Source organism: Ochlerotatus camptorhynchus, unplaced genomic scaffold (assembly GCF_037179485.1).
Source record: "Ochlerotatus camptorhynchus isolate MF236.1 unplaced genomic scaffold, CSIRO-AGI_Acam_v1.1 ptg000107l, whole genome shotgun sequence".
Lineage (NCBI taxonomy): Eukaryota > Metazoa > Arthropoda > Insecta > Diptera > Culicidae > Ochlerotatus > Ochlerotatus camptorhynchus.
In genome coordinates this window covers 2,276,505-2,288,537 of record NW_027040597.1, presented here as the reverse complement: position 1 = coordinate 2,288,537, position 12,033 = coordinate 2,276,505, and the positions used below count along the sequence as shown (strand labels likewise).

At 39.4% G+C, this 12,033-nt stretch overlaps 2 protein-coding genes across 2 annotated transcripts in view; one reads left to right on the top strand and one right to left on the bottom strand.

Annotated features, from left to right (window-relative positions):
- Window positions 1-12,033, top strand: part of e(y)2 (enhancer of yellow 2) — a 278,423-nt gene that overhangs the window by 135,161 nt on the left and 131,229 nt on the right. The window lies entirely within an intron of this gene.
- LOC135699366 (uncharacterized) overlaps window positions 1-12,033 on the bottom strand; it is an 82,601-nt gene that overhangs the window by 3,722 nt on the left and 66,846 nt on the right. The window contains exon 7 of the mRNA XM_065219608.1: window positions 5,534-5,922. Coding sequence (XP_065075680.1) covers window positions 5,534-5,922 — 389 coding nt within the window. The remainder of the gene's footprint in view (window positions 1-5,533; window positions 5,923-12,033) is intronic.

Here is a 12,033-nt window from a genome sequence, read left to right as displayed (position 1 = left end):
GGAAATCCAACGAGTGAAACTGACGACATTGTACAAAATTTTGCAATAGATTACTAATATTATATAAGGTTATCAAAATATTTGTAGCGCATTGCTGATTTGTGGAGTAGTGTTAAGCTTGAATAAGTCTTGTTTAATCTTTAGATCAGCTAACATAATAAGGTTGAATTATAAAGATACAATTCGCTTTATGCACTACTAATCAACTATATATTCAGCGTGGTGTTGATCAGCTTTGTACACCTTAAATCAACCAAAAATCAGCTTCTGTTCTTACAGTTCAGCTGGAATTGTTTCTTGGACTACTAATCAACTTTATATTCAGCCTGGTGTTAATTAGCTTTGTTTACCTTAAATCAATCAATAATCACCTTCTGTTCTTACTGTTCAGCTTGAATTATTACGTGGGTAAGTCGGAACTGAATTAATCAGAAGCTGAGAACGTTAAAAAAAACTGAGTAGTTACATCTCCTTGTTCAGCTGTGGCGGGTAGACACTTTAGTATTTATATCTAAAGTTGATATGAATTAGCATAACAAAAGAGGTAAAATATCAAAAAGTAATACCAAAACTTAGGATGCCGAATTAGATCTGTACGCCGGTCATTTCATCGGCGGCGGCGTAGAACCTGTTTTAGCCTAGGCGGTGGTTAGGGTTAACAAATTTAAAAAAATGGATGGCAGGGTAGCGGCGGGTGTAAAATTATCGCATTTTCAACTTGAATTCAAGTAAGGTCACTTAAATGAAACAAAAATTTATCGGCAATAACTTATTCTATTATCGTCAAGGGGTAAACAAAGTCCTAGAGCACTCAAATTTGGCCAATAGATGCTTTGGAACACATTGTATCCACATGCCAAAATTGAGCTCTCAAGAATGTTGTTACCCCCCTGACGATAATAGAATAAGGTATTGCCGAAGCCGTCATTTATCCTATTATAGACTTTTCTGCCGTAAAAACCATCGTATCTTTTCGGAACACCATCGAAATTATTTCTAAGGTTTTTTGGATGAATGCTCGATCTTTTTGAAGATATTGATCATGTCCAACATATTCCTTAATTTTGAATTTATTTGTAATTTGATATGTCACATGATGTGTTAATGTGTTAATGAATAGAAGTGACACAAGTCAGTTACCGATAATCGAGTCCGACCTGTACTACTAACAGGGTGTCCATCCAACCGGGAAAACCGGTAAATGCGGGAAAAAACCGGGAATTCGTATTTGCCGGGAAAAAACCGTGGAAAATGCAGGAAACCCCAAATCGCACCGGGAAAAATCATATATTCTCAAGGCGAGTAACAATTTTGGTTTTATCATAGTCTTGTAGGCCATAATTTGGCCTCGAAGAATCCTTTAAAGCTTTATAAAACTTGGAATGGTACTTGGAATCAATCAATTTTATATCATATACATAATTATATTCTCTTGTTTACACATCTGTTTACAGCTTTTATATTATGTCTTGGTAAAGTATCTAAAAATCCTTAAAATTACAAAAAAAAACTCGATTCTTCTCTCTCACGCGCAATCTGTTCACGCACGAGTCGCTCGGCAATTTCCCGTTGTTTCTACCAGCTTAAAGAGTAAATTTTTAGCAACTCTTTTGGTGTCATTAGAACAAAAGTGTTTGAATTCATTTGCTACAGTTTTCCGAGTAAAGTAGTTCTACCATAAAACCTAAGCGATACATATTCTGTTACGAAGCTACTTGAAGATAGAGAAGCAGATTCATGCCAATAACAAAAAAATGTTCGACGTCAAACTCCTTGAATGCCCGCATTCAAATGTTCGACACCGGACACAATCAACAATAGAAAATAAATCATGAGATGCTTGGTCCAGAGATAAATAAAAAAATATTTAATTATGGTACACAAGATTAGTCAAGACACCGTAAAATACCTTGGTTAATCTGTAAAACATAAAGATCGGAATTCAAACCTCTCACGCCAAAATCATGAGTTCAAATCTAACCGGGATATGACACGAATGATCCAAAAGTGTTAAAGTGATTATACAAAAAAAAAAAAGATCTGAACTCCAGGTGTTTTGGAAAACCTAATAATCCAATCCTAATAATGATATTATGGGGGTTCTCGAAGATTTACCCATCCTATCATTAAGTCGAATCATCGTATACCTGCAGAACTTCAAGAACAGATATCCGGGATGATATTGATAATCCAAAAACGTTATTTATAAACACAATTATTAATTTTAAATTATGTTATGAGTCTCCTTGAAGCACAAAATGCTCAAAATTTCTGAGTCGAAAGCGAATAACATTTCGATTAACCTGTAATGTATCTCTAGGATAATTTGGAAAATGTGTGTGTGTCATCCTCTACCCCTCACCCAGCAGGGAGCGTTGGACAAATAGAACTGCGAATAAATTGATCAAATCTAAAGCTCCGTAAAGATCAGTACTTTAAAAGGGATAACTTTTGAGGCAAGACAAGGCGTCCTCAACAAGTTTAAGGAAAAGGATGTACTAATGTCCACAACAGGCACAGCAAAACATAGACGCACTATCTATTCAGGGGTAGAAGGAGCAGAAGAGCCACCGCAGCCAACTGAAGCTTGAACCGGGTACCTGGGAAACCCACAATACCCGCGGCACAGTCAGCAAACGATGCCCTGTCGTATTTTGTTTTTGTATATAGTTGCATTTATATTATGCATCAAGATGAAGACGAATATTAATATTGATAAAAACACAGGCAATTATGAACATCCAGCCACGGATGCACAATAACAAATGATGACTATACTCAAAGGTTGCCTTGATCAAGAGAAGATTGTTATGTCTTAATTCAAATTTATACAGGTAGTTGATTTATCTGTTTACGTTGTCAGAATTTTCCCATGAATTAAACAATTGAAGAATCAAAGTGACGATTGACTCACAGATGGCGTATAGGTGAAAATGGTAATGACGTTTGATATCTGTCAAATTGCATGAATTTTTTTTAGTACATCATCATTTTTGTAATTGTGGATCTAAAAACTAGGTGTCGCAGGACCAACGTTTAGTTCGTCTAATTTTACATTTTTAGTTCTATGAAAAATTAGACGAGTCATACGTTGTATTCGGGGTACTCGTAAACACCGTATATTCGTTATAAGACACAGTAGGGTTCTGATGCATGGTCATAATCGGTGTCATTGCTAAATTTGATTGGTATATCCAATTTTGACTAACAAAGAGGCGCGCATTTGGAGGGTGCTCTCACTCTTCGAAGGGTATAAATAGCGGGACCTTTCAATTAGAATCTATTCCTTGTCATGAAGGCAAGAATGACAACTGTATCAAAACTAGTATACGGTTCAATAGTGATAGAGTAATACGACATGCACTAAACTAAGGACACGCGATATACTACAATAGATCCAATTACTGGTCATGTGGTTTTATGTTCCGAACAGAGATAAAAAACCTGTAAATTTTTCCTATGATTCTGAACCAATAAGTCAAATCTTATTGAACAATATCGTCCAAATCGAAAACAAATGTACGGGATTTTTCAGCTGTAGTATATCCCTGGCTCCCGGAACGTATTTGATAATAGTCCTAGGCACTATTTCCACCAATAAACGATATTGTCTTTTGAATTTTTAGGCGTCTTAAAGTTTAACATGCTTGTTTTATTTTACAGTTTCGTGCAGTTTGCGAGAAATAATACCCCTCCCCACCCCTTATCAACGGATGAGTTTGGTCAAGCGAATGCTCGACTCGATTCGTACCTTACTCAAAATGGTCCTTTACTCGCTTATTACTTTCTGCCGTACTATAACGGAACTATCAATTCTATACCTTCATCTCCTCATCTAAATATTGTATGCAATGTTCACTTTAAGTCTGATATTAACGTTAAGCATCTCCAACTTTGCAAATCGTTAACTTCACGAATGAAGTAATAAAAACTAATGAAATTGACCAATATTGACATTTATTGATAGGAAAGATGTGGTTCCAATCTTTCGTTGATTGCGACCGACTTCGAGAAAATGTATAAACTCACAAACCCATCATGAGCATTTTTCATGCTTCGTCAAGGCTCAAGACGACGTCGTTCAATGTGTATTCTTCTTTCTTTTGAACTATGTATTAATTTTTAACCCCGAAAACCTAGGCTTCTTTGTTAAAACAGACGAAATTTAACGCATTTGACAGATTTTTCTTTCGTTCAAAAAGGCTATCAACAAACAGTTTTTCTTGACGAATGTAAAGGTTGAGTGTTAATAAAACACTAGTGGTTGATTTATTGGGAGATATTTCGTGAAATACATGTCAGAGTGTGGATGTAGTACAAAAGTGCGTCAAACTATGGTGGACCTGCGTCTACTACGAATTGTTACAATATTTTAACCTTTTGGGAGACCCCCAAAACTATGTCTATCTTTATAAAATTTGCACATAGAAATATTTCCAAATGATGAATCGAATCGAACTAGGCGGGGTTTTCTGCAATGATTGGAAACTGTTTTTTTTAATGTGGTGCACCCTAGGAATCCACTTTCCAATTATTGAATTCACTCCATAGCTGGTGCAGTCTAAACACCCGAGCGAATTTAATTAAAATTGAGCAGAAACGTAGCGAACCGATATATAATCATGGACAGATCTCCGAACATTTCCACAGAGATGGGAAAGATTCCTCCACAGCTGAACCATTCGCGTTGGGACGCATTAAGTTGGACTATCTTGAGTGAAGTTCTCATCTCGATGTACTCGGAATGGTTGTCCATCGAATGTTGCAGTCCGCAACCTAGCGTAGCAACAGAGCCAGCAATCATCTCTATCTGCAATATATAGGAAAAATGTGTGGCCACTTGCAAGATCAGAGCAATTTTGAAGGGCACTAACGGTTTCTTGAATCGAATCAATCGTACGACACCACAAATAACACTCCAACAGCCAAACGGTTCCAGTCATAGTAAGCATTAGAGAGACCCATGATATCCCATTTCTAATCACCACAAACACAACTAACGAAGCGACGAGCATGACACTGTAGTAGGCGGTGGCGTAGCCGTAGCTTACGAGGGGTTGCAGTAGATGAATGTTTCTTAAACAACAAAAAAAAAGCATGCAATGATCATCAATCCGAGAGAACCAGTGGAATCACCTACCTCATCACTTCAGCATGTTGAACCACGGTGTCTCTCAAGATCTGTTTCAAATGCTTCCAATTAAACTTACTGGGAAGCAGTTTCCGGGATGTTCCCACCATATTGATTTGAACGTGCATTGTTTGAGCTTGTGCCTGTTCTCCGATCGTTTCATAAGCACGAGCAACAATCATCAGCTCTTTTCTCAGTCCCATGAGTAGAGGTATGACCGTAAGTGAAGTGCAGAAACATCCACAGCCCCAAAATATGCATGACATTAAAACGAACGTCTCTTGCAGCAAACTGAATGCCCAAGTGCCAAGCACGTGAAATTGCGGTGGTATGCCAAAGACACGATTCCGAGCAGAGGTTGGAATCGAAATTATCACTTGATCACAGCAAATGAGAACAAACATGATCAACGTTACTTTTCCGGAGGTCCTCGTTGAGTCCCGCTGAACCGTTTTGTCAAAGCCGGGATCACCCGAATGGCCAAAGTTGCTGTTGACAAAAATCTTGGATTGTCGAACAGCTTTATCGTAGTGCCCGAGGGTAAATGCTTTGGCGTAGATTGTTGCCATAGACGCTACAATCGTGACAGACGAGAATAGTCCTTCCGGATCATCTAGGTTCTGGATACTAAATCCGAGCTTGGCAAGAGCCATGAGGAAATGGTAGAACCCCAGCAGTCGGTATACATACAGGCAGTTACGCTTCCAAGGTTCATCGCCAGCCAACGGATGGATTCCGGCACCAACCATGATCAGATCCAGGCATCGGTCGTAATCGTAGTTGAGATAGGGCTGCACCATTCGACGAAGATCGTTCCAATGAGTTTTCAATTTTTCAAGTGGATTGCTGCAGTTGACCATCTTGGCGAACGTAAAATCCGTGACTGACTGTGCGTACAGTCATATTGTACCCCTTGGGAATAGTGACACTATTGGATGAGGTGTCCTTTCAGTTGACGACAGTTATTTTCCTTTCTGTTTGGCGTCGTGTTTTCACAACAAAATTGCATTGTGGGAACTGGTGTTAACATGGACACCGACGTCGCCATATGTTTTCCTCCTTGCCCGGGAAAGGTACGGTTCTGCGGATAGCTGGTAGTGCAAATAATTTATTGGGTACAATAAACGGCATTCAATGAAATTTGCATATGCATTGAAATTATTCCAGCTGAGGTTGTTGCATGAGGCTTTCAATTTATTTTTTAATCATAGGAGATATTGTGATTCAGAGCATATGTTTTGTTATATTGTAAACGAGTCGAGGTACAATGGTAGACGAGCATGCGACACATCAAACGATTTTACTCTACACACATGTGTTGTATCATTAAAAAATGGTCTTACTTGCTGTTTCTGAGTACGGACTTGACCATTTTTCGCAGAATTTAAATCAATAAAAAGGGTCAAATTTCACCATAGGTGAATAAATTCAGGGTTTTTGTGTTTGTGCACTACTAAGAATGTTAAGCGATAAGTATTTGAATGCATTTGTGAAGAGCATTTAGTTCTTTTAATTGATCAATTATCTATTATCTCAACTCTTTCCGTTTTTGAATTGTAGGCGTACCAAATTTGAAGTAATTTTTTTCAAAGAGAAAGTTGATTAAGAGAATCAATCTAAATCACTTGCACCCCTGCTTCCAAGTTTGGTGTGCATTTCGTGCATTCCAAGCATTTTGTGTGGTCGTTGGGGGCTTGTGGTTCTGAATATGGACAAACAGGCACAGATAAATTCTATTCCAACTCTTTACTGATATAAGCTTGGTGGCCCTGAAAAGAGCCGTTTTATTGTAGAGGACATCCATGGCCATTTACGATTGGCGTGTTTAGTGTAGGTGACAGCACCACGGACCACGGAGATACGTTTGACACCACCACGGCAAGCCAGACGACGGATGGTGGTTATCTTGAAGAATTTTGCGATGACGCTTGGCACCTCCTTTACCAGACCTTTTCCTCCTTTGCCACGACCAGTCAATTGTTGCTTGTTGGGTGTAAAGGAGTGGACTAGCCACCACCTTCCTACTGCTGCTCACCACGCCGTCCGAAGCGAAAATGAGCTAATGCTATTTTTTTTTACTTTTGACTTTAAATGATCTTTATTTCTTGTATTTGTGTGGTTGTATTACTTTTCTAGTGACACAGATGCGTCTTTTCAACTTTAGTTATTTTGAAATTTCAATAATTATTAATTACAGTTCCTAGTCCTATCAGGCCTGTTTTAAGAATGACCACCTTGGTGGGATTGGTTTGTTTTAAATATGAAAAAGGAGACTACTTATAACTACTATTAACAACTGCAACTAAACTATAGCTTCTATATACACCTAACCTACTATATACAAATTGCTTATCAAAGCATGTTCTGATAAATTACATTTTTGTGCAAATTTAGTCTTAATTTCGTTAATTTTGGAATCTATTTTGGCAATGCCTGCCTCTTCATGTAAATTTGTTATTCTTGTTCCTGTGAGTCTGTGCACATGATTCCCACACCGGAGCTGCGTAGAGGATCGCAGGTGCTATGATTTGTTGTAGACGGCCAGTATGTTCACCCTTGAGAGGCGGGATCTGCGGCAAATCAGTGGATACAGACACCTAACCAAGGCAGAACACTTGACTACAGTTTTCTCTACATGCTAACGGAAGAGAAGCTTTTCATCGAACAACATCCCGAGATAGGTTACTTCGGCAGACCACTCAACCCTTGTGCTATCCATGATTACAGTACAAGATGGAGCCGGTTTCAGTTTGGGCGATTGCCGATGGAGGAACATGATCGCTTGTGTTTTGGAGGCATTGATTTTGATTTTCCACGTGGTGGCATAATCAGCAAAGGCGTTAAGGCATCGTTGAAGTTTGTTCGTTATTTCGCGAGGCATCCTTCCTTTGACGGCTATTGCGGTATCATCTGCGAACAGGAAAAACACGCAACCGTCTCCAAGGGGAGGAATGTCGAAAGTGTAAATGCTGCAAAGCAAGGGGCCCAGTAGACTGCCTTGCGGGACTCCTGCTGGGATACCTTAAACGACCTTTGCTGGAGGTAGTTACGGGTGATTTTAACCAGATGTAATGGAAAGTTGAAGTTACAAAGCTTGTATACAAGCCCATTGTGCCAGACATTATCAAACGCTTTCTCAACGTCTAACAAGGCCATGGCTGTGAACTTGGATACAGCTTTGTTACTTCGGATGTTATTCATCACCCGCACTAGCTGGTGATTGGTGGAGTGCCCCTTTCTGAACCCAAACTGTTCCGGAAGGAGAATGTTATTTTCCTCGACAAACTTGAGCAAACGGTTGAGTTGAGTTTCTCGAACAATTTGCTCAGCGCTGAAAGGAGGCTGATTGGTCTGTAGCTTGAAGGCAATGTTGAATCCTTACCGGGCTTGCGGATTGGTATGATTTTGCTACTTTCCAGATGCTTGGAAAGTACTGTAGCTCCAAGCATCTGTTGAAGATAGCGGTTAGAAGAGACTGCACTTTCATGCTGAGTCTCTTCAAGATCAAGTTGAATATACCGTCAAACCCGGGAGCCTTCATGTTCTTGGTGCATTTCAGCGCTGAGCAAATTTGTTGTACTGTAATCATATCCGCCGGAGGCACGACACAAGGGTAGGCATCTAGGTTTTGAACGCATTGCGCAACCTGATCTTCGAGCGGACTTTGGATAGTCGAGCCAAGCAAATGCGATGAAGCGACATGCTTGCCGATCGCATTTGCTTTCTCCTGTGGGGTAATTAAAAGCCGATCGTCATCATTTTCGACTTTGAGAGGTGGAACGGGTTTGGGATGATTTTTCAGGACCTTGGCTACCTTCCAGAATGGTCTGGAGCGGTCGTTCAGATTCTGGACAACACGCCCGAAACTTTCATTTCGGAGTGAGTCCATTCTGGAAGCAATCTGCCTGTTCAGATCGGCCATTTCACGTTTTTTGCCCAGATCTCAGCAGGGCTCTTTTATATCTTTTCAGGTTAAAGCAGAATGATGTGCAACCATGTGGTATAAAAGCTACACAGACTCCTCCCATTATGAGTAGTTTGCTATCAAGTAGCGACACTGGCTCTTTTCCTTTTGCGTACACGGCGAATGAGAACGACCCAAATTTGAGTTTAGTTCACTCATAATCGCCAAAAGTGCAGGAACTTAGCGATGAGTAAATTTGACTCATGGTTTCCTGTGGAAAACCTAAAAAATCTGCCAGAAAATGAGGAAATTGACGAAAATTTTATTCAGTCTCGGAGTAGTACCAATAGACTGAGTGAATCCAATCTTTACTTTTCTGAAATTCAGGAATTTTTCCCTGGAAAATCCTGGAAAAATCTGGGAAAACATGAGGCAAATTTACTCATCGCTGAGTTCCTGCACTTTATGTGATTTATGAGTTGACTAAACTCAAATTTGGGTCGTTCTAATTCGCCGTGATATCACTTTGAAAGATATCGGCGCCGGTGGTTAGCGTGATTACCTCTCACCCCAGCAGGCCTGGGTCCAATCTCAGTCGGCGCCACCGGCATGTTCTAAGGCATAACATCTCTGATCACGCCTTCCTTCGGGAAGTAAAGCTGTTGGTCCCCGGTTGAGTTGATGGATCGATTGGTAGGGTCCAGGTGTGGGAGCTGCCTCCCTGGCGTCGGTAGCATTGGTGCTCAGCACGGAAAACAAATCTCGCGTCACTTTTCAATAGGTTCTATCTACATTGATCGATTCTCTTCATCGGCTGTCACTCTTTCGTAAATAACTTTGCTTCAAAAATGTTTGCTGCCGTCTTCGTCGAATAACAAGCTTGATTTTTGCTTCTTCCATCGAAAATATCCGGCCGTGGCGATTCAAAGAGAATGTTGATGAAGATAACATATCAAAATCATTTGTTTCCCTGCTTCCAAGTTTGGTTACATGAGCATTTTGTCTGGTTGGTGGGGCGTGTGGCTCTGAATATGGACAAACAGACAGATGAATTCTATTCCTACTCTTTACTGTAATAAGCTTGGTGGCCCTGAAAAGAGCCGTTTTGTTGCCAAGGTTGGTGATGATTTAACCTCCGAAACCTAACAGAGTGTATCTCTGTCACTTCAAAATGTAGATGACATCCATGGCCGCCTACGCTTGGCGTTTTTAATGTAGGTGACAGCATCACGGATCTCATTTTTCAGGAACACCTTCAGCACACCTCGTAAATCAGACCGGAGATACGTCAGACACCGCCACGGCGAGCCAGAAGACGGATGGTGGTTATCTCGAAGAATTTGCGTTTGGTTCTGAATATGGCGATGAGTGTGCAAAATATTACGCAATTCCATCCTCCCTATTCGCACGCGCCCGAGGATCGGAGGCGAATGCCACTTCGACTTGTTTCGTCTACTTACTACTCTCTGACGACTGTGCTGGGGAAGCAGTATATGCATGTAGGTAATTGGTGGATATGTTAGTTAATTCAACGCTTTTGAACAATGCCGGACATTTACCAGTTTTTCAATAGTTTCTTGTTGAAAATCAACATTCGGATGCATTGTTATCGATGCGTAGCCATATTTCTGATCGATTGGTGATAAAATTATTTAAATTGGACCAGAGCCAGCTGAGTTATTAACGTAAAAAATCTTTCTTAATTTGTTACATGTTTCATTTTCGGTTTTCACAAAGTGTACCCCCATATAGAAATCAAAGACTTAGTCCTACGTCAAAATGTATTTTAACAATTTGAGTTCTTACATAAGTAAATGGTTTAAAACTGCCATTACATGCTTGCATTTTCCCATTCCAGCCTTACACGAACACTTCAAGCTCCACTTTTCAAATACTGGTTTGGTGCGGATGGAAATCTTGTGTGGGTCAGATCTGGGTGAAGATGACTTCAAGCAGGTGGCAAATATTGAAACACCGTCTTCATGCACGATCTGGACTCCGACAAGAAGTAAATGGTTGGCGTGGAACACCCGTTCACCTCCGACTATTAGCCTGCTTCCTCCTGCAACATACTGAACAATGTCAGCAAGCTGTAGCTTCACCACAAACATTGAAGGACTTAGACATTAGAAACACTGCTGGAACCAAAATGTTTCAGGATTATCACCATCAATACACAAGACTTTAAATTGGCTACACCAGAAAGCTTCAAAACATTAATTTTTATACATAAATTTGATCCGGAAGTGGAGGCAAATTTCCAATTTGCAAATCACACTATTTTTAAAACATAAAAGTGACGATGGATAAAACTAATAATTTTTGGGCAAATAGTGCTAAAAACTAGGGGTATTCAACTCTGCACACCTTAATACGTGCTGAGGGATTGAGCTGTGCCGAAAGCTGTGCCACGCGCTGTGCCGAACGTGTCTATCAAGGTGGCAATCACAGTATGCCTACCAAGGTGTCAATATCCGAGCAGAGAATGAAGACAAAATGAAAACTAAATTTGATATTTTAATATAAGCGTTCGTGATAACATATTTTGCCTACCGTGTGGTCGAGTTGACAGTAATCATAACAAAAATGAAATCTAAATGGTATATGACGGATATTTAAAAGGTAACAAATTATGTTATCTTGATAACAAATCCATGTTTGCGTTTTGATATTAGTAATTTCGTTAATAATAAACAAAATAAGTCATCACTAGGTTATTATAACTATGATAGGAAAAAATAAAAAATAAAATAAAAATTACTTATTATTTTGATATTATGACATAAAATTTAGTAATCTGAATGTTCCGAAATCTATTAGTTGATATCAAGATTCAAAATCAAAAAATGTTATCAATAATTTTTCATCTATTCAAAATAATAACAAGCCTATATTTCAATCAGTTTTCCCGATATCTTTCAGCTATATCGATTTTCAAATTCAATTCACTGGTAGATTAATAACAATAAATGTTGTTAAGTATAACTGTAGAAATCAT